This window comes from Physella acuta, unplaced genomic scaffold, assembly GCF_028476545.2.
Source record: "Physella acuta isolate Inbredline_101_S28 unplaced genomic scaffold, ASM2847654v3 ptg001304l, whole genome shotgun sequence".
NCBI lineage: Eukaryota > Metazoa > Mollusca > Gastropoda > Physidae > Physella > Physella acuta.
The window spans coordinates 142,876-166,379 of NW_026732819.1; the positions used below are offsets into that span (position 1 = coordinate 142,876).

The 23,504-nt window shown below is 40.9% G+C and overlaps 1 protein-coding gene across 2 annotated transcripts in view; it reads left to right on the plus strand.

Moving 5' to 3' along the window:
• The window catches only part of LOC131958235 (uncharacterized), a 49,041-nt gene that overhangs the window by 17,848 nt on the left and 7,689 nt on the right, over nt 1-23,504 (plus strand). Inside the window, exons 3-6 of one of the 2 annotated variants that reach the window (XM_059323134.1) lie at nt 20,331-20,501; nt 21,853-22,094; nt 22,499-22,600; nt 23,232-23,487. In XM_059323134.1, coding sequence (XP_059179117.1) covers nt 20,331-20,501; nt 21,853-22,094; nt 22,499-22,600; nt 23,232-23,487 — 771 coding nt within the window. The remainder of the gene's footprint in view (nt 1-20,330; nt 20,502-21,852; nt 22,095-22,498; nt 22,601-23,231; nt 23,488-23,504) is intronic. The other variant, XM_059323135.1, reaches the window with a different exon arrangement.

A 23,504-nucleotide genomic window follows, 5' to 3' on the forward strand; every position in this document is an offset into this window, starting at 1 on the left:
TTACATGTGGCAGTTTTGCTATCTAGTATGTTAACTTATATGTTTATGTAATCGTTTGTCATCTATGCGATTGTGATCGTTTGCTAACCTTCCTGTTTGTTCGAGGGCAAATTGCTATCAGTGTTTCTTCAGAGATATTTCTCTTCTGAAGGGGGGAGGGGGTGAATTATTTTCTATATACATCTTTTTTTCTTTTTCGTTCGATTTATTTTGGGGGGGGGGGGGGGGGGTGTTGGAACCACCCTCCCCCCGAAGAGATTGAAAGAAACTCTGGATGCGAGGCTAGCACCGTATCAACTTTTCTCAAGGTCACTCGATTAGACAGGATCGATGCCAGCTAGAGCGGACAAACGAGAGCCATTCACGTTTTTTTTTGGGGGGGGGCCGTATCGATTTCTGTGGGTCAGCGATATTTTCAAGTGGTGGATGGAGTGTTGTAATAATATTTGGCTTCTACGAGGAGTAGCTTTCATTGCTTGATCTAATCAATCAATCAATAAAACGTTTGAGAATCGAGGTACAATTTAAAAAAAAATGTTTAATCGAATGCACATACAGTCAATTGTTTTAGTTTTTTACCATTAAAAGAAGAATGTATAGTTTAAACAGGAACCTGCAACCCAACGAGGAACTACTACATCAAGCTGATTGTGTTGTTAGCGATCTTGTAACGTCATAACCGGAAGTTTTAATGTTCAATGCTATTAACTATATATATATATATATATATATATATATATATATATATATATATATATATATATATATATATATATATATATATATATATATATATATACACTATTTAAAGCTTAGGGGAGCAACATACCCCGCTCTCGTTGTAAATGCTGTATTTGACATCAGTCTGTCCCCTCTCGCCCCATAGTCTGGCACCCTTTTCCCTCGTGTGACCTGGTACCCGTCTGACCCCCCCCCCCCCTCCACCTGCCCTCCCCATCCCTCATGTTGAAGCGTGGCACCGGTCTGTCTTCATCTCTCATCTCTCGGGATTACCACCTCCCCTCCCCCCACCCCAAGGGCGTCACTGAAATTGAAGAAATCAATTGTGCCACAAGTTTCTGTTGGGGGACCGGCAACACGGCCGTGCTGCATCGATTAGCCAACACGTCCGCTTGTTTACACGTCTGGGCAGGGGGTGTGTGTACACGACGGCTAGTCACCGTGTAGTAGGTCAACAAAAAAATAGAGACGAGGGATAGACTATAAAGTCGATTTTTGAAGTTGTTAGAATGAACTTTGTTGAGTCTGATTTAACCGTTAAAAACAAAATAGGAAAGTTTGAGCACTGGCTAGGCCGATAACTCTGATTTGTTGCTGTATTCAGGTTATCTGAAATCTTTTCATGTTCATAAATGGTCTGTAATCATGTTAGAGGAGAGGTACATTTCACCTGTAGGTACTCATTGCATTTGAAGTACTGCGCAGATTTCAGGTACTGCTTACATTTGAGGTACTGCTACTCTGTGATGTACTGCTTACATTTGAGGTACTGCTAATCTGTGAGGTACTGCTTACATTTGAGGTACTGCTTACATTTGAGGTACTGCTTACTTTTGAGGCACTGCTTACCTGTGTGATGCGCTACCTATCTGCATAGCGGATTTAACACATGGTACGTCATCTTGGGCTACCCTCAAAGTTCGAACCAGACCCAAGTACCCTGCTATATCCGAACCTGCACAAAAAGCTATGACTACATCCCCCCCCCCCCCCCACACACACACACACTTCCGCATTGCATCGAAATCTCAGACCATGTTCTATAGATCTAGTAGTCTCATTGGACTAGTTGTTCTTGTTTTGTGTTTGCATAACTCTATGCGTAACTCTATGCTATCCAACAGATTTTCTCGCATTTTTCACGTGATGCAGAACTAAACATTTGAACTCCCTGAGTCTGTATAGTAGGTATTAGACATACAGCTAGAAGACGAAACAAATTATTTGGAAAAATATATTTTTAGACTGATGTCGTAACCATTGGACATAGACTAGATTTGTTTTCCCAGATCTCCTCTCCCCTCCCCCCACCATGTTTTGTTTCTGGGCCATTGATGATAGCAATCACGTGACGAAGTTTGCTAGATCGAAGGTCAATAAGTCTGACGCGTCTGGGGTTATTATTGGAAACTGGAGGTATCGTATTAACTCGCGGTATTAGGTTTCATTCATTGGCCAGAATTAGAACGTGACGTCAGCAAGCTGACCGTGATGGAAAGGAAGGGGGGAAGTAGGGGGGGGGAGTCTGCACTTTCTATTGCTGGTGGCGCGTCTTTTGATGTTTTATTAGTTTAGTGGTGTTGGTTCATTAGTGGTGTGATATTTCATTAGCATTGGTGTTTTATTAGCCCTTGGTGCTTTATTAGCCTTTGGTGTTTTATTAGACTATTGATGTTTCATTAGTCCTTCGTGTATCGTTAGTCCATTGATGTTTCAATAGTCCTTCATTAGTTTTGTGGCTTAAGTTATTAGTTTTTTTTTAAATCTCTTTTATTAGTTTCTAACGCCACAGTACATTCTCTACTACATTGTAGTGTTTGAGTTAACGAATTTCTTTTGTCTCTAGTTGATTTTTTATCATTTTACTGCTGCGGTTCCCCGTACGCGTTGAGCTTCAACGTTTGACCCCTACATCGCGTGGTGTAATACGAATAAAAATACGTGGGCTCTATGGCCGTAGGACGCCACTGTGCCCACTCAGTTCTATTAAGTACTGAGCTCGAGTTGGAGAAAGTAAAGAAGGCTCGGCGTGGACCCCTTTTACATTCAATGTCACAACAACAAAAAAAAAAAACCCAAAAAAAAAAAAAAAAAAAAAAAAAAAAACCCAATGTAACTACTTCTCTTGGTTCATATAAGGAAATGTGACAGTTCTAAAGCATTTTCACCCTGGTCTACTGGTAGTTTGATTAACTGGTTGTGTGTGATGGGATAGTGGTGTCTGTGGACGATTAGAGTTACGTGAAGAGTGGGTTAATTGTTCTAGCTTTTCGGTGTTGTAGGAGGGGAAGGGGGGGGGGGGGGGAGTGTGAAGAGGGCAGAGCACAAGTGTAGTTCACACGCAGAGTTAACGCCCATGTGACCATCACGTGACATCATCGTGCGTTATGTCAGTGACAAAACAACATGTTGGACTTTGATAGACACTCCCCCCCCCCCTCCCGTTCCACCGACCTTTCTCAAGTTTGATCAGAAGAACTGTACTTGGACATAATACATCAGTTAAATGGCTGATGTTGGTGGTCATGCTGGTAGTTGGGGAGTATATTTGCACTCCGGTACTCCGGGGTGCATTGATATCACAGTACTTTTTAAAGTTGCACCACACAGCAGTACCCTCTGAGAGTGCACTGGCACTTTCTGGCAGTGCACTTAACCACAGTACTCAATGAGTACATCTACACCACAATACTAATTGAGAGCACCTACACTATAGTACTCGAGAGCAACTACACCACAGTACTCAGTGAGAGCACCTACATCACGGTACTCATTGAGTACACATACACCACAGTACCCATTGAGTACACCTGCACCATAGTTCTCATTGAGTGCACCTTCATCACAGTACTCCAAGTGTGCTTTTGCACCAGTTCTCTGCAATGTAATGATATAACAGTACTACAAGAATGCACTTACACGCCATCATTTTGAGAGTAATTGAGCAGAGAACTTGCCCCGTACAACTTGGTCTTTATTTTAGCGACAACAAAACTGTTCGTTTAAACCGTGTGTTGCTATTGATAAAAATAGAGAATTAATTGTTGGCTTAATTAATGAGGCCGCTCTCCTCCAAGTGTTTTGCCACACTTACCTCCCCTGAGTGGCTTTTTCCGTGCTTAGGTTGTGTTTGTCGTTTGTCTATCAATGTGTCAGTCTGTTTCTTGAATCTTGGCTCAACATTTGTTTGTCGTTTGTCTATCAATGTGTCCGTCTGTTTCTTGAATCTTGGCTCAACATTTGTTTGTCGTTTGTCTATCAATGTGTCAGTCTGTTTCTTGAATCTTGGGTCAACATTTGTTTGTCGTTTGTCTATCAATGTGTCTGTTTCTTGAATCTTGGCTCAACATTTGTTTGTCGTTTGTCTATCAATGTGTCCGTCTGTTTCTTGAATCTTGGCTCAACATTTGTTTGTCGTTTGTCTATCAATGTGTCCGCCTGTTTCTTGAATCTTGGCTCAACATTTGTTTGTCGTTGGTCTATCAATGTGTTCGTATATTTCTTGGGTCAACAATTGTTTGTCGTTTGTCAATGAATGTGTCCGTCTGTTTCTTGAATATTGAGTCAACATTTATTTTGTTTCTGTTTCCTAAATCTTCAATCTTGCTTCAGCATGTTTTATTCTTTTGTCTATGAATACGTCCGTCTGTTTCTTTAATTTTGGGTAACATTTGTTTATGGTTTGTCTATAAATATGTATGTTTATTGAATCTTGGGTAAACATGTTTGTCGTAAACGTGTTTGTTTCTTTAAACTACGACTGAGTAGGGGTTCGCTAAAGTTAGGTGCTCGCTGAGTAGGGGTTTGCTAAAGTGAGGGGCTCGCTGAGTAGGGGTTCGCTGAAGTTAGGGGCTCGCTGAAGTTTTGTTTTTTAACCGTCCAGCCGTATGCAAACTGGACATACGTACAGCGATCATACACTGATATATCACTAACCCGAGACGGCGCTGGACAGTAATCCCGGAGTTATAACCCACCCACATCGTCATGACCCCCCCCCCCCTTCAATCGACATATCTTACACCTTGTTGCGTGTTGATAAAACGAACATGAAAAAAACCCAACTTTAAATACTCTTTTAAATGCACTGAAAATCAGAAAATAAAACAAACTTATTTTCTTTAATAAAAGCATTGGTCGCTAACACTACCAGATGTCGCTCTGTTCTCTCTTTTCTTCAATTATCCTCATCACGTGATCAGTAACTACCATGTCCGTTTAGCACAGTTAGTGTTCCAGTATAACAAAGATTGAAAGCAGATACTGTGTAAATAGTGTTTTTTTGTACTCTTCACTAACATGCTGCTAGTTTTTTTTTTAAATTATTTATTTACACGCGTTGAACTCAGGAAAACCAGGATGGCCAGTTTGAAAAGCTTTATTTGTTTGATATATGAAGTGGTACCATCTGTATAGGTTGCTAGATACGAAACTTCGGCTAATGAAAAAAAATTAACCCGAAACAAACACGTGCTGTTAAATAAAACCACGTGTAGTGTAAGAAATGAACGGTAACTGATTCCAAGTTGGATGTTTTTTAGGTGGGTGTATGTGTAAAGTGGGGGGGGGGGGGGGGAATTTAACGTAATTTTCATTAAACTCTGTTAGACCACTGAACACGTGCGCCACTTAGCTGGAAGTGGGGACATCCCACGTACTGCTTCGTGTGTTCTTACACTGTCCTGTCGTCATCAGAGGTTCTTACACTGTTCCATTACGTCAATAGGTTCTGATACTATATCATCGTCATCATCGGTTCTTACATTGTCATACTGTCCCCAGACACCAAAGGTTCTCATACTATCCCACTACATCCATAGATTCTCATACTGTCCCCAGTCACCAATGGTTCTCGTACTGTCTCATACCGTCCATAGATAGACTCTCACATTGTACCCAGTGTTTCTTCCAGACTTTTCTCCGGGGGGTGGGGGGGGGGGCGGACACTAGTAAAAGTATATTTTTACTGTATAAATTCCACCTCGAAGAGATGTCTGGAAGAAACTCTTGATTGTACCATCGTCCCACGCGTTGTTACACATCGTACCAAAGCTGATCAACTGTTTCTCATATTTCTAAACAATTATATAAAAACACGTTTTTCCACCATCTGTATCAGTGTCCTTTAAATACAATAAGGCGCAGTTAAATTAAATGAAATTCTATCAACCCTGTCCATGACTCACATAGAAGTCATGAACCAGCGGTGAGTCTAATGTAATTACTTGTGCTATATACATGCACACGTGATTGCCGTATCTGTTTCTACACTAAGCTGTTGGTCTGCGAGGATGTTGTAAGCTTATACAGTGGCGGCACACACAGTGTAGCTTAGATGTGCTTACATCTACATACGCTACAAATAGTTTAGATTTAACTAGATGTGCATACATCTATAGATGCTACAAATAGTCTAGATTTAACTAGATGTGCATACATCTATAGACGCTACAAATAGTCTAGATTTAACTAGATGTGAATACATCTATAGATGCTACAAATAGTCTAGATTTAACTAGATGTGCATACATCCATAGCCGCCTCACTGAATAGGATCAATGCAATAGCTATTTAAACCTTTGTACAAAAGCCAGCCTATCATTAAAGATATATTAAATATATATTCTTAAATCGACAGGTGCCAGCTGCTGTTATTGCAGTAACTCAATTATTGTACCTAAAGTGGTGTGTGTTAGATTGGATTTTGTAGTGTCACTCTAGTATGTCCAAAGTCCACTGCGCGATATTGCAATTAACATCTCCCTATTTTTAGGTACTCGGTTAGCCTTTGTCACATATTTCTGTATGAAAAAAAATGTGGATATTACATTTTAGAATAATGTAGCAAAGTATGGATATAGTGCTAATTACATTTTAAAATGATCGTGAATTCGTTAGTTGCTTTTCTTATACAAGTCATTTCAATCTGTCAGAATTTTTAGTAATCTCCAAACTGTTGCTGAAGTTTCCCCATAACAAAAGGGGGTAGAGGCCTACCCACATAGTCATCTTTGTGGTGTGTGTGTGTGTGTGTGTATCAGTGTTGTTTTGCGTATTTCATTGCAGTAAAACGATGAATTAGCATTAGTAGTTCTAGGGAGGTAGCAGTTCGACAAATGTCATTGCTAGGCGTGGATATCAGATTCATTGCAAGCTCGATTGACAACAAGCAGCATAGCGACACTGACCAAAGTGATTATGTTATGGAAGTAAGGGAGATTTGGAAGGCACGAAAGATGAAACGTCCGTTCACTCACATGGATTGTCCTGTGTTTATTCAATTACGTTTTAGCATTTCGTTCTGTTGTTTAAATGAGCTGTTCAAACGATTTTTTTAAAAAAATAGCATAATTAGCATCTAATTGCTGTAATTGAGCGTTTGATTAAAAAGTTCATGTCGTTTAAAGAAATAATTGGATTATAATAACACGGCTAAGGTTGGGTTGCATTACTGAGAATTTTTAAATCTTTGCACTGTATGCTATTCTGACGTAAATTATTCAAAAGGGTTGGAAAGGAATGGAAAAATAGTAATTGAAAGGTTAATTTTAATGGCTTATGCTCAAGAACTGTCTTGTCCCACATTGCCATCTGTTTACCTTTTTTAAATTATTCTATTTTTATATGTACGAAGACATGGTGTATCTACAGTACAAGCGATAGCAGCTCGGTCAGGACATGCATGTAGATCTATAGTTCTGTGTTATTACCTTGGCCCAGATTCAGCAACCTGCGGCTTCATAGACACAAGCGGTTCTTTGAATGAAAAACTGAGGTGGTTTTTTTTTTTTGGTAGCTTAAATTTTGGCACTAAAATTGTGTAGGCTACATGCTACAGTTGTAAATTTCTGTAGTTTAATGTTCTTTTTATTGGTAACCTAAAGTTTGGCACTAAAATTGTGTAGGCTACATGCTACAGTTGTAAATTTCTGTAGTTTAATGTTCTTTTTATTGGTAACCTAAAGTTTGGCACTAAAATGGTGTAGGCTGCATGCTACAGTTGTAAATTTCTGTAGTTTAATGTTCTTTTTATTGGTAACCTAAATTTTGGCACTAAAATTGTGTAGGCTGCATGCTACAGTTGTAAATTTCTGAAGTTTAATGTTCTTTTTATTGGTAACCTAAATTTTGGCACTAAAATTGTGTAGGCTGCATGCTACAGTTGTAAATTTCTGTAGTCTAATGTTCTTTTTTATTGGTAACCTAAAGTTTGGCACTAAAATGGTGTAGGCTACATGCTACAGTTGTAAATTTCTGTAGTTTCAAGCATCGTCACTATAATATATTAGAAGTCCCACTACCCTGTACCATTTAAAATTTAACCTTGTTTTGGAGTGTTATAGCTCCCACCACTATCCCTCCCCCGTCCATATAACAATAAAACCCTATCAATTAAAAATGTTTTTTCTTTCATAATTTTTGGCAACTACTTTCAACTATGTATTATTGTACCCACAAGTAACTGACTTTACCGTCTCAGGCTGTAGCAACCCCACAGGTCAACTTGAACTCCCTCATTGTTATTTGCCTCAGTCGTTTGGTTTGTGTTCACTCTGAGCGGCTCAGTTCTAACTCTACTTACTTAGTCAACTTGAACTCATTGTTATTTGCCTCAGTCGTTTGGTTTGTGTTCACTCTGAGCGGCTCAGTTCTAACTCTACTTACTTAGTCAACTTGAACTCATTGTTATTTGCCTCAGTCGTTTGGTTTGTGTTCACTCTGAGCGGCTCAGTTCTAACTCTTCTTACTTAGTCAACTTGAACTCATTGTTATTTGCCTCAGTCGTTTGGTTTGTGTTCACTCTGAGCGGCTCAGTTCTAACTCTACTTACTTAGTCAACTTGAACTCATTGTTATTTGCCTCAGTCCTTTGTGTTCTCTCTGAGCGTCTCAGTTCTAACTCTACTTACTTAGTCAACTTGAACTCATTGTTATTTGCCTCAGTCCTTTGTGTTCTCTCTGAGCGGCTCAGTTCTAACTCTACTTACTTCGTCAACTTGAACTCATTGTTATTTGCCTCAGTCGTTTGGTTTGTGTTCACTCTGAGCGGCTCAGTTCTAACTCTACTTACTTAGTCAACTTGAACTCATTGTTATTTGCCTGAGTCGTTTGGTTTGTGTTCACTCTGAGCGGCTCAGTTCTAACTCTACTTACTTAGTCAACTTGAACTCATTGTTATTTGCCTCAGTCCTTTGTGTTCTCTCTGAGCGGCTCAGTTCTAACTCTACTTACTTCGTCAACTTGAACTCATTGTTATTTGCCTCAGTCGTTTGGTTTGTGTTCACTCTGAGCGGCTCAGTTCTAACTCTACTTACTTCGTCAACTTGAACTCATTGTTATTTGCCTCAGTCGTTTGGTTTGTGTTCTCTCTGAGCGGCTCAGTTCTAACTCTACTTACTTAGTCAACTTGAACTCATTGTTATTTGCCTCAGTCGTTTGGTTTGTGTTCTCTCTGAGCGGCTCAGTTCTAACTCTACTTACTTAGTCAACTTGAACTCATTATTATTTGCCTCAGTCGTTTGGTTTGTGTTCACTCTGAGCGGCTCAGTTCTAACTCTACTTACTTCGTCAACTTGAACTCATTGTTATTTGCCTCAGTCGTTTGGTTTGTGTTCTCTCTGAGCGTCTCAGTTCTAACTCTACTTACTTAGTCAACTTGAACTCATTGTTATTTGCCTCAGTCCTTTGTGTTCTCTCTGAGCGGCTCAGTTCTAACTCTACTAACTTCGTCAACTTGAACTCATTGTTATTTGCCTCAGTCGTTTGGTTTGTGTTCACTCTGAGCGGCTCAGTTCTAACTCTACTTACTTAGTCAACTTGAACTCATTGTTATGTGCCTCAGTCGTTTGGTTTGTGTTCTCTCTGAGCGTCTCAGTTCTAACTCTACTTACTTAGTCAACTTGAACTCATTATTATTTGCCTCAGTCGTTTGGTTTGTGTTCACTCTGAGCGGCTCAGTTCTAACTCTACTTACTTCGTCAACTTGAACTCATTGTTATTTGCCTCAGTCGTTTGGTTTGTGTTCACTCTGAGCGGCTCAGTTCTAACTCTACTTACTTAGTCAACTTGAACTCATTGTTATTTGCCTCAGTCCTTTGTGTTCTCTCTGAGCGTCTCAGTTCTAACTCTACTTACTTAGTCAACTTGAACTCATTGTTATTTGCCTCAGTCGTTTGGTTTGTGTTCACTCTGAGCGGCTCAGTTCTAACTCTACTTACTTAGTCAACTTGAACTCATTGTTATTTGCCTCAGTCCTTTGTGTTCTCTCTGAGCGGCTCAGTTCTAACTCTACTTACTTCGTCAACTTGAACTCATTGTTATTTGCCTCAGTCGTTTGGTTTGTGTTCACTCTGAGCGGCTCAGTTCTAACTCTACTTACTTCGTCAACTTGAACTCATTGTTATTTGCCTCAGTCGTTTGGTTTGTGTTCACTCTGAGCGGCTCAGTTCTAACTCTACTTACTTAGTCAACTTGAACTCATTGTTATTTGCCTGAGTCGTTTGGTTTGTGTTCTCTCTGAGCGGCTCAGTTCTAACTCTACTTACTTAGTCAACTTGAACTCATTGTTATGTGCCTCAGTCGTTTGGTTTGTGTTCTCTCTGAGCGTCTCAGTTCTAACTCTACTTACTTAGTCAACTTGAACTCATTGTTATTTGCCTCAGTCCTTTGTGTTCTCTCTGAGCGGCTCAGTTCTAACTCTACTTACTTCGTCAACTTGAACTCATTGTTATTTGCCTCAGTCGTTTGGTTTGTGTTCACTCTGAGCGGCTCAGTTCTAACTCTACTTACTTAGTCAACTTGAACTCATTGTTATTTGCCTCAGTCGTTTGGTTTGTGTTCACTCTGAGCGGCTCAGTTCTAACTCTACTTACTTAGTCAACTTGAACTCATTGTTATTTGCCTCAGTCCTTTGTGTTCTCTCTGAGCGGCTCAGTTCTAACTCTACTTACTTCGTCAACTTGAACTCATTGTTATTTGCCTCAGTCGTTTGGTTTGTGTTCACTCTGAGCGGCTCAGTTCTAACTCTACTTACTTCGTCAACTTGAACTCATTGTTATTTGCCTCAGTCGTTTGGTTTGTGTTCACTCTGAGCGGCTCAGTTCTAACTCTACTTACTTAGTCAACTTGAACTCATTGTTATTTGCCTGAGTCGTTTGGTTTGTGTTCTCTCTGAGCGGCTCAGTTCTAACTCTACTTACTTAGTCAACTTGAACTCATTGTTATGTGCCTCAGTCGTTTGGTTTGTGTTCTCTCTGAGCGTCTCAGTTCTAACTCTACTTACTTAGTCAACTTGAACTCATTGTTATTTGCCTCAGTCGTTTGGTTTGTGTTCTCTCTGAGCGGCTCAGTTCTAACTCTACTTACTTAGTCAACTTGAACTCATTGTTATTTGCCTCAGTCGTTTGGTTTGTGTTCACTCTGAGCGGCTCAGTTCTAACTCTACTTACTTAGTCAACTTGAACTCATTGTTATTTGCCTGAGTCGTTTGGTTTGTGTTCACTCTGAGCGTCTCAGTTCTAACTCTACTTACTTAGTCAACTTGAACTCATTGTTATTTGCCTCAGTCCTTTGTGTTCTCTCTGAGCGGCTCAGTTCTAACTCTACTAAATTCGTCAACTTGAACTCATTGTTATTTGCCTCAGTCGTTTGGTTTGTGTTCACTCTGAGCGGCTCAGTTCTAACTCTACTTACTTAGTCAACTTGAACTCATTGTTATTTGCCTCAGTCGTTTGGTTTGTGTTCACTCTGAGCGGCTCAGTTCTAACTCTACTTACTTAGTCAACTTGAACTCATTGTTATGTGCCTCAGTCGTTTGGTTTGTGTTCTCTCTGAGCGTCTCAGTTCTAACTCTACTTACTTAGTCAACTTGAACTCATTATTATTTGCCTCAGTCGTTTGGTTTGTGTTCACTCTGAGCGGCTCAGTTCTAACTCTACTTACTTCGTCAACTTGAACTCATTGTTATTTGCCTCAGTCGTTTGGTTTGTGTTCACTCTGAGCGGCTCAGTTCTAACTCTACTTACTTAGTCAACTTGAACTCATTGTTATTTGCCTCAGTCCTTTGTGTTCTCTCTGAGCGTCTCAGTTCTAACTCTACTTACTTAGTCAACTTGAACTCATTGTTATTTGCCTCAGTCCTTTGTGTTCTCTCTGAGCGGCTCAGTTCTAACTCTACTTACTTCGTCAACTTGAACTCATTGTTATTTGCCTGAGTCGTTTGGTTTGTGTTCTCTCTGAGCGGCTCAGTTCTAACTCTACTTACTTAGTCAACTTGAACTCATTGTTATTTGCCTGAGTCGTTTGGTTTGTGTTCTCTCTGAGCGGCTCAGTTCTAACTCTACTTACTTAGTCAACTTGAACTCATTGTTATTTGCCTCAGTCCTTTGTGTTCTCTCTGAGCGGCTCAGTTCTAACTCTACTTACTTAGTCAACTTGAACTCATTGTTATTTGCCTGAGTCGTTTGGTTTGTGTTCTCTCTGAGCGGCTCAGTTCTAACTCTACTTACTTAGTCAACTTGAACTCATTGTTATGTGCCTCAGTCGTTTGGTTTGTGTTCTCTCTGAGCGTCTCAGTTCTAACTCTACTTACTTAGTCAACTTGAACTCATTGTTATTTGCCTCAGTCCTTTGTGTTCTCTCTGAGCGGCTCAGTTCTAACTCTACTTACTTCGTCAACTTGAACTCATTGTTATTTGCCTCAGTCGTTTGGTTTGTGTTCACTCTGAGCGGCTCAGTTCTAACTCTACTTACTTAGTCAACTTGAACTCATTGTTATTTGCCTCAGTCGTTTGGTTTGTGTTCACTCTGAGCGGCTCAGTTCTAACTCTACTTACTTAGTCAACTTGAACTCATTGTTATTTGCCTCAGTCCTTTGTGTTCTCTCTGAGCGGCTCAGTTCTAACTCTACTTACTTCGTCAACTTGAACTCATTGTTATTTGCCTCAGTCGTTTGGTTTGTGTTCACTCTGAGCGGCTCAGTTCTAACTCTACTTACTTAGTCAACTTGAACTCATTGTTATGTGCCTCAGTCGTTTGGTTTGTGTTCTCTCTGAGCGTCTCAGTTCTAACTCTACTTACTTAGTCAACTTGAACTCATTATTATTTGCCTCAGTCGTTTGTGTTCTCTCTGAGCGGCTCAGTTCTAACTCTACTTACTTAGTCAACTTGAACTCATTATTATTTGCCTCAGTCGTTTGTGTTCTCTCTGAGCGGCTCAGTTCTAACTCTACTTACTTAGTCAACTTGAACTCATTGTTATTTGCCTGAGTCGTTTGGTTTGTGTTCTCTCTGAGCGGCTCAGTTCTAACTCTACTTACTTAGTCAACTTGAACTCATTGTTATGTGCCTCAGTCGTTTGGTTTGTGTTCTCTCTGAGCGTCTCAGTTCTAACTCTACTTACTTAGTCAACTTGAACTCATTGTTATTTGCCTCAGTCGTTTGGTTTGTGTTCTCTCTGAGCGGCTCAGTTCTAACTCTACTTACTTAGTCAACTTGAACTCATTGTTATTTGCCTCAGTCGTTTGGTTTGTGTTCTCTCTGAGCGTCTCAGTTCTAACTCTACTTACTTTGTCAACACCGGCGTTCTTTACTCCAGCCTGCCGGCTTGTTATGAAACAATGAGCTGATCTTTGTACCCTTTTGCTTTCAACATAGAGCAGGTCCCCGTGCAGATGAGGCTCGATAGCTGGGGATAGCAACACGTCTAGGAGAGAAAACTACAAAATAAAACAACTGCTGCCTTTTAGTATGTTTTGGACAAAGGCTATGGAAACAAATCCAAAAAGAAAAGCAGGCTGAATTTGGAGTCAATCGCCTATACGGCGCATAACACACAATAGCAATAGTAATGGAGGAAATCCCTTTCAACGTTAGAAAAGAACGAAGAAGGCGAAACAAAGAGAAATTAAAAAAAAAATTCTTAGTTTTAATTGTTCAAGTGATAAAAACTGCATAGAAGCAAATGTAACACACACACATTTATTTTTGTTATAAAGTAATAAGATCTGAGACTACAATTAAAACAGCCGCATTTGTTAATTCTGACAACCGAATCCCGCCCAGAACAGCAGGTCGCCGAAGACTGCATTAGCAAAGACTAGAGCCGTGTAAGTTGGGGTCCATTATGATAATGTAAACTTATGATCCCAGGCGGGCTTAATTACGACCTGACGATTAGCTGATTTAGCTAACGGGTTCTGGCCGGACCAGAGCGTAGAGGTTACTCATGGCAGAAGTAAGAAAACTTTACGTCTGCCAGTTAGTGTAGACAGCCACATATTCACTTAGGTGGGGTGGTGGTGGTGGGGGGGGGGGGGGACTGGCTTACTGCTACCTGTCGATGTCGACGCCAGTGAGACGGCGTGACATCGGGGTCACGGTGACCTCGTCAGCAACCGTGCTGTAAGCAACCTACATTCTACATGTAGTTACACCAACCTACATTCTACATGTAGTTACACCAACCTACATTCTACATGTAGTTACACCAACCTACATTCTACATGTAGTTACACCAACCTACATTTTACATATAGTTACACCAACCTACATTCTACATGTGGTTACACCAACCTACATTCTACATGTAGTTACACCAACCTACATTTTACATATAGTTACACCAACCTACATTCTACATGTAGTTACACCAACCTACATTTTACATATAGTTACACCAACCTACATTCTACATGTGGTTACACCAACCTACATTCTACATGTGGTTACACCAATCTACATTCTACATGTAGTTACACCAACCTAAATTCTATATGTAGTTACACCAACCTACATTGTTTGGTATTGAAAAATTGTCTGTCGTATTTAAAAAAAAATTAACATACAAATTTGAAGCCCGCGTTAGTTATTTTTAATCTTACACTGTAGACATTTCGATGCGACATTAATCTTTGATAACAGTACGAAAATACATTGGTGCTCTTATAGGACAGTTTTACAAACAGCTAGGTATGACATGAACACCTCGCCTAGCTGGATAAAGAAATTTTTTATTTTTGAATCAAGTCTCGCTCCCTCCCCGGGATTCGCGGTGACAAACAGTTTGTTATCCGATGGCTGCGATAACCTGGGTCTCCGGCACAAAGACCCCCCTTCTCCGGCTAGGCTTCGGGTGTCACTCATCACCGTATCAGAATGGGTAAACACTTTCCGAGAATGAGCTTAGCTATTTTTTTTTTTAAATGACCGGTTTCTTCTGTAAGCTCCTTTGGGGGAAAGTAATCACTTTGAAATAGCAAACGCTTCCCCCCTAACCCCCCCCCCCGTGCCCCCCCCCCACTGGTGTTTGTGAGTGAGTTGGTTTGTATCACCGGTAGAGACGGGACGTTAATGGATGGTCGCTGCCGCTCTGACGAGACAATTGTTTTTTAGGGCGGTGTTGTGGGCTCTATAAGGGGGTGGGGGTGGGGGGGGGGAGGTTGGAGATAATGGGAGGCGCTGGAGGTTATTTAAATGGTGTGTTCACGTAATACACAAAGCGTTTAGATGTGGGGTCGCTATAACCGGCGGGTGTTAAGACGTTGGCACACCATAATAGGCGGGTGTTTATTGTTTAGACTTTGGCACACCATAATAGGTGGATGTTTATTGTTTAGACTTTGGCACACCATAATAGGCGGGTGTTTATTGTTTAGACTTTGGCACACCATAATAGGTGGATGTTTATTGTTTAGACTTTGGCACACCATAATAGGCGGGTGTTTATTGTTTAGACTTTGGCATACCATAATAGGCGGGTGTTTATTGTTTAGACTTTGGCACACCATAATAGACTGGTGTTTATTGTTTAGACTTTGGCACACCATAATAGGCGGGTGTTTACGGTTCCGGCGTGGTGTCCCACAAATTAGCGTTTAGACATGGGAGTCGGGCGTTAGTAGTTATAGCCTCCCTAGAGGGTGGGCGTTTTAAAAACTGGTAATCTTTATACATGGTGGCCATAGGACTTCGGGACGACGACGGGGGGAGGGGGGGGGGGGAGGTGTTGGCATTTAGACAAAAAACAAAACATTTTCACCTCACTTCTCCAGGACAAACCGAAAATAGCCCCCCCCCCCGTCATATTGAAAGTGGTTTGTTTCATGTGTCTAGTTAACCATCCTTATAACTACTCATTTCCTTTTTTTTTAGTTCACGAAGCATCAACTGCATGCAGCTCGGCATGTGTTAAACTAATAGAAGGGGAGGGGTGTGTCTGACAAGCTTATAATGTTTCCTTTGTTAGCATTAGCCCGTAAGATAGTTGCCTTATCTTGGAGATATTTGTTTTTACACTGACATTGGCTGCAGCTAAATTAAATGTTTCAGTGGTAAATTAATTAACTCTGTGGTAGCCACTTGCCCAGCAGTGATTGCCTTTTACCCAGGTAGCCACTCACATAACATACCAGTGTAGCAGTTTACCCAGCATTTCTTTGGTAGCCACTAGCCAAACATACCAATGGTAGCCACTAGCCATTTGCCCAGCATACCAGCGGTAGCCATTTACCCAGCATACCTGTGGTAGCCATTTACCCAGCATACCAGTGGTAGCCATTTACCCAGCATACCAGTGGTAGCCATTTACCCAGCATACCTGTGGTAGCCACTAGCCATTTACCCAGCATACCTGTGGTAGCCACTAGCCATTTACCCAGAATACCAGCGGTAGCCACTAGCCATTTGCCCAGCATACCAGTGGTAGATATTTACCCAGCATACCAATGGTAGCCATTTACCCAGCATACCTGTGGTAGCCATTTACCCAGCATACCTGTGGTAGCCACTAGCCATTTACCCAGCATACCTGTGGTAGCCACTAGCCATTTACCCAGCATACCTGTGGTAGCCACTAGCCATTTACCCAGAATACCAGCTGTAGCCACTAGCCATTTACCCAGCATACCAGTGGTAGCCACTAGCCATTTACCCAACATACCAGTGGTAGCCACTAGCCATTTACCCAGCATACCTGTGGTAGCCATTTACCCAGCATACCAGTGGTAGCTGGTTATTTGAAGTTAATAGAGCGCCTTATTTCACCAATCAACTAGACACTGATACGCTGATGTACCTGTAATTTGTTGAACAAACCTCACAGACACGGCATGTTTCTGCATTCCTTTTGTTAAGTTCCCCACGCACCTGCCCCCCTCCCCCACACCACGCATCACCTGTATGCTCCGTCTTGACCCAGACTTGAACTCTTCTAGTCTGGAGTTCAGAAGTCTGATAAAAAAATCAAACATTCTTAAGGGGAAATTAGTGCCAAATCTGGCACATTCATCAAGGAATCAAATATTCATAGAAAAATTAGTACAAACGTTGGCCTACATTCATCATAGTATTAAACAGATAAGCCGAAAACTAGACCTGCACCAGAAGTATGTGACTTGTATATTTGTAATGGTGTGAAAGACATCTGGTTTGAACTTGTTAGTTTTCATATTGTAAATACAGGTATGTGAATAGAGGACTTTGTGGTTCGACTTGGCCAGCCATTCATTGGGTAGACAAAGCAAGACACTAAGCAAAGTCACTTTTACTGACATGTGATCCATCAATGACTCTTCTATGTGACTCCACCAATGACTCCTCTCTATAACTACATGTTTGACTCTTCTATGTGACTCCACCGATGACTCCCCTCTATAAGTGCATGCATGTCTCTCGTCTATTGTTACAAAATGTCTACACCACACTTGCCGTTATAAGATCAGTTTAGCAATTAGTTAATCATCTATTCTAGAGGACCGTGTTCTTTTACATTAAATGTCTTCCTGCATTCATTGATTGTAAACTTCAAATCTTTCACAGCTTTCAAATCAAGTGAAAACAAAATCCATATTTATTTAGCCAGACTTACTGCTGACGAGGCACCCGACCATCAATGGGCGCTAATCTCGGGATACTTTATTAATATAATAAAAAAAATTCTATCAAGAAAATAAATTCGAGTGTGATTTCGTTTGACACTGCATGGTCCCGGATTTTGTATAGATCTTAGTCATCAACGTCAAATGCTGAATGTTATATGGAAGTAATTCAGATTACCAGGGCCCCCCCCCCACCTCTATATTTTACACTCACAAGATAATACGCCATTGAGCACATAAAGATATATGTCGCGATGGGGTAGTACGTCGTTACATCTGCCTCATTGTAGACACTACAGCTCTGTTGAGAAAAACATTGTTTTGTAAATTTGTCAAGTGCTCTTTTTTAAATAGCTGAAATGTGCTCACTGGCTACGTCACGCAACACGCCGGCTTCCGTTTACCATAGAACTGTCAGCCACGTGGGGTGTTAGAGACACAAGACAGTACAGGCTGGCCCAGACTCTCTTCTCCGCCATATTATCTTCTATTTTGGCAGGAAAATACAAATGGCGTTTCATCGTTTACAAACACGGCGTCATCATCGCAAGCCCGTGTGGATTAGGGGGAGATAGGGGTTAATGTAGGATAGATGGTTTAGTAAAAGGGGTCGGGGGTAATGGGGGTCGAGGAGATAGGGGTTATAGATATTGTAGGATAGATTGTTGGTTAAAAGGGGTCGGATGTAATGGGGGTTGGGTAGGGATAGAGGTTCTAGTATAGATAATTTAGGATAGATGGTTTAGTAAAAGGGGTCGGAGGTAATGGGGGTCGAGGAGACGGGGGTTATAGATATTGTAGGATAGGTGGTTTAGTAAAAGGGGTCGGGGTGATAGGGGTCATAGATATTGTAGGATACATGGGGTGGGGGGGGGGGGAGTAATGAGGGTGAGGAGATAGGGGTCATAGCTATTATAGGATAGGTGATGGGGTGGGGGTAATGGGGATGGGGAGATGGGGGTTATAGAGATTGTAGGATAGGTGATGGGGGTAGGGAGATATGGTTATAGGGATTGTAGGATAGGGGATGGGGTAAAGGAGTGGGGAGATAGGGGCTACATATGTTGTAGGATAGATTATGGGGTAAAGAGGTTGGGGTACTTTGGGTGGGAAGTTAGGGGTTATAGATATTGTGGGGTAAAATAGAGTGGAAGGATGGGTAATGAGAATGGAGTGATATGGATACATATACTACTGTGTGTTAGTTTCACTGTTGGGTTGTAACGTAGATAAGGGTGAAGGGTGACGATTACCGGGGGGGGGGTGTATTTCATCCATGGGATATACTGTGGGGATAAAAGAGACTAGTTTGTGAGGGGTAAAGGGAGGCTGGGTTTGAGGGGCTAACAGATCACGTGCAGTTGTAGGTAGAATACGCGTTTTGATGTGAAAGGAGTGTGAGTGAGGTGGGGGAAGGAGGGAGTGGAGATGGGGAATCAGCAAACGTTAAAATTTAATTGCGCATGTGAGCCTGGGTTTTAGAAAGAAATTAAAGTGTTAAAAAAATGGCACATGTAGCAGCGACGTCTGCTAGGTTTGTGAATCGTGGTGTACGGTGGCGCCTCAGATTCGCGCGTGCGTGAGTGAGACACGCACGGGCTTTGTGTGTGAGCATGAATGGAGCCTCTTGTTGAACTGTCTCGGCACGCCCACGGTTTATCGTTGTTTGCTTTGAAAATTTAAAAAATTAACGGTAGATGGCGAGACAAAAATATTTTTCAGTGAGTTGCTGTCTTTGAGATTGGTTGATGGCGTGGGTAGGTGGGTTGTTGTTGTTGTTGTATCATGCCTGTACATCTGGCATTGAGATCCTGGAATATTTCGGTGCTTGTGACAATGAGTGTGTTTGTTTGGGTGGGAAGGGGGGGGGGGGGGGGTTGGTGTAGCTGAATGTATCACAAGTGTTATTTATAGCATACTTTGTGTTTTGTTTTTCCTTTATTTTTGTACTGGCCGATTAGCCAGCTTCAATTTTATTTAATTAGCATCACCAATTATGGCTATAAAAATTACGTTAACCCAAAGTTAAGCCTGAGCAGAACTAGGATCTATATCTAACATTAACTCCTAACCTAAGCCCTACCCTAACCTAAAGCTGATTACATAACCATTAGGGTAGTGTATCGTTGTCGCACGAACCATGTTTGAGTTTATGGGTATGGCTAATAAATGACTAACTTTTCCAATAGAATCCTAGCTTTAGCGAGATAGACGAGCGATAAAAATGTGATAGAACGAGTGAATGAAATAGCAACTGTGATTAGCCGTAAATAATGTAATAACATAAATTCAGGGGCGTCACTGGGTCGGGTATCACTCGGTGAGGTAACGCTAGTCACTTGGTGAGGTAAAACTAGTTAGGGTGTCACCCCCCCACCCCCAACTACCTACCCACACTGTGACGCTGTTTAAATCAGTATTGATTAACTAGTATTGATCAGTTCGTCTAAGATCAGCAGTACGAAATGTGATAAGTTAGTAAATAATATATATATATATATATATATATATATATATATATATATATATATATATATATATATATATATATATATATATATATGATTAGCATTAAGAAAAATATAACTTATGTCACCGATAGTATTGTAGCAATAATACTTAGCATTAAAAAGAATTGATTACATAAGTAAATAAGTAAAGTAGCATGTATGATTAGCAGTATAAAAGAACCCAGTGATTTTGGTTTCCTTGCCAGGCTGCTGGCGCATGTCCGAGGAGTCCAAGTGTCGGCTGAACGTGTGTGTCGCCGAGAACCAGCCCCGCCTCAACACGCTCTTCTGTTGCTGTACCGGTCATCTCTGCAACGCCAACGTCCAGAGTGCCTACGTCCCCAGCGTTCCTGCACACTCCGTGGACATTGTCCCAGGTCAGTGGTCATTCTTGGGGGGACATTGTCCCAGGTCAGTGGTCATTCTTGGGGGGACATTGTCCCAGGTCAGTGGTCATTCTTGGGGGGACATTGTCCCAGGTCAGTGGTCATTCTTGGGGGGACATTGTCCCAGGTCAGTGGTCATTCTTGGGGGGACATTGTCCCAGGTCAGTGGTCATTCTTGGGGGGACAACAGGTCAGTGGTCATTCTTGGGGGACATTGTCCCAGGTCAGTGGTCATTCTTGGGGGAGGTAGGACATTGTCCTAGGTCATTGGTCATTCTTGGGGGGATATTGTCCCAGGTCAGTGGTCATTCTTGGGGGGGGGGAACATTGTCCCAGGTCAGTGGTCATTCTTGGGGAGGGGACATTGTCCCAGGTCACTGGTAATTCTTGGGGGGGGGGGGGGGAGGACATTGTCCCAGGACAGTGGTCATTCTTGAGGGAAGGCAGATGGTAGGGAAATACATAGATACATAAGGGAAATCAGTCAAAACTGTGGTTTTTTGTTTTTTACTTTCTCGTATATACGAAGTATAGAGAAAGTCTTGTAATCGTGCACAAAAATCACATTAAATTTGGACAGTTTTCACCGTTTTACTCCTCAGTCCTTCATCACATCCGGGATATAGAAGACTTATTTTAATCGGGCAAAAATTATGAACTCAGATATATATAAAAATTTGGGCGTTTTATGCGTAATGGAGTTGGAAAAACTAGATTATCCAATTCTGTCCGTGTGTGTGTCCGTGTGTAAACACGATAACTTGAGTACCGTTACAGCTAGGTTGATGAAATTTCATATATAAGTATTTTATCAAAATCGTAGATCCGTATCAACTTTTGAGCGATTTCCGATAACCGGAAGTGGTACTTTTTCTACTTTGAATTTTTCAAAAGCCTATAACTTGAGTTCTATTTCAGATAGATAAATGAAATTTGATATGTAAGTAGAAGATCTAATTCTCTACCTTCTGTCAAATTTTGAGTAATTTCCGTTTATCGGAAGTACTTATTTACGCTACTTCCGATTTCTCAAAAACGCATGTAAATTTTTAAAGTAATAATAATATTGCGCACTATTATGCACATCTTTATTTAGCGTTCACTTGGTGTGCATTTCTTTTTTCTACGAGATTATATTCTATTTTTAAAAATTTGAGTATTTAAAATGGATTAAAAATCATGTCTAGAAGTCTATATCCCGAGTTGCCATCCCCCGTAGTGTTATATTAGAATATTCGAGAAAGTTTAGGGGAGATCACTCCCGGTTTATTTTAGATTATAGTCTAGTTATTTTTTTTAGTTTTTTTCTAAATTTTATTGACTAAAATATCTAATGATATAGGATCACCTCCCCCCACCCCCTCCCTGAATGTAGGTCCTCATCATGACCAGAGCTACAAGAAAAAGACCATCATCATCTCCCTTGTGTCGGTGGTGTCTGTGACTGTGGTGGTGGTCTTCAGCTACCTGCTCTACAGGCTGTACATCACACCCAAGCCTGTCAGCCCACCACCCTCCACGGTGGTCAAGGTGGACACGGACAGTAAACCTGGTGGACCACAGCTCAGTCTGGATGACCTGAAGGTGGGGGGGGGGGTGATTTGTGTAACAGCTGGGGAATTGGTTCTAGTTAAGGCTTCTTCTTCTTTTGTGACGAATAATAATAATAAGCTTTATTTAGTTACAGTAGTAGTAAGGTCTGCACCTTGGTTATTTGTCAGTTATGTAGGTAGGAGCTTGTTTAAGGGTTGTGGATAGTGCTAGTTTAAAAATTTATATTGGTATTTTATAAAAATTTATGTATTTATTCTATAAATATTTTATTACATAAATATTTATGTTCATTTTATAAATATTTGTTTATTTTATAAATATTTCTTTATTTAATAAATATTTATATGTTTGTTATAAATATTTATATATTTTATAAATATTTATATATTTATTTTGTGCTCACGATATAAGCTGAGGTAACTTGTTTCCCACAGATAGAAGAGGTGCTAGTCCGAGGTAAATACAGTGATGTTAGGAAAGGCTGGCTAGGAAACAAAGAGGTGGCTGTGAAAATTTATCAGCCCCATCATAGACAGGTAGGTCAATGGATGGCTGAGGCCATAGTTAAGACCAGTATATGGCCGAGGCCACCAAATGTATGTTGTTTAACACCAGTAGGAAGGCCCCTTTACCTACTATTGATAGGATGGCTTTGAAGGGCTTTACATCACTAGAAAAGCCTTATAATACTTAGCATATAAGACTCCTAAAGTTTTAAAAAGTTATTCTTTTATGTCTTCTTCTTCTTTTTCCCCATTCGTGCCCAAGACACATGGGTTAGATGAAGTAGAGTTCATCTGTTTCAGTGACCTTGGCATATAAAGGGATAGTATGGTCAGCACTATGCCCAGCCGCCTTTATTTCCCCTAACATGAGTTATGTACCCATCAGAGCTGGGTGGCCTCATAGAAGTTCTACTGACTTGAACCCGGATTCGAACTCGAGACTTTTGGTTAGCAGTCTAGCTCTCTACCACTAGGCCACGCCGTCCAATTTTTAAAAAAATATACCGTTCTCTAATTATAAATAAAATGGTGCAAAAGAATAAATTATTTTATCATTTTCACAGGTAATAATAGTTTATAAGCACACTAGTTTACCAATTTAATTTATTAATTTATAAGACTGAGCAGATAGAGCTAACAGCCTGTTCTTTCTTTACCCCAGTACTACTTCAATGAGAGGAATGCATTCACACAGCCTTTCATGGAGCACCCTAACATTGTCAAGTTCTTTGGGGCCAGGGAGCAGGAGGACCCGGGTACCCACATGACCCAGTTTGTCATTGTCACGGAGTACATGACCCTGGGGTCACTGACCAGTTATTTAAAGCACAACACTATTGACTGGTACACGCTGTGTCATATGTGTCTGGGGATAGCCAAGGGCTTGGCTTATTTACATACAGACATACAGAAGGGAGGTTGGTTCTCTTGCTTT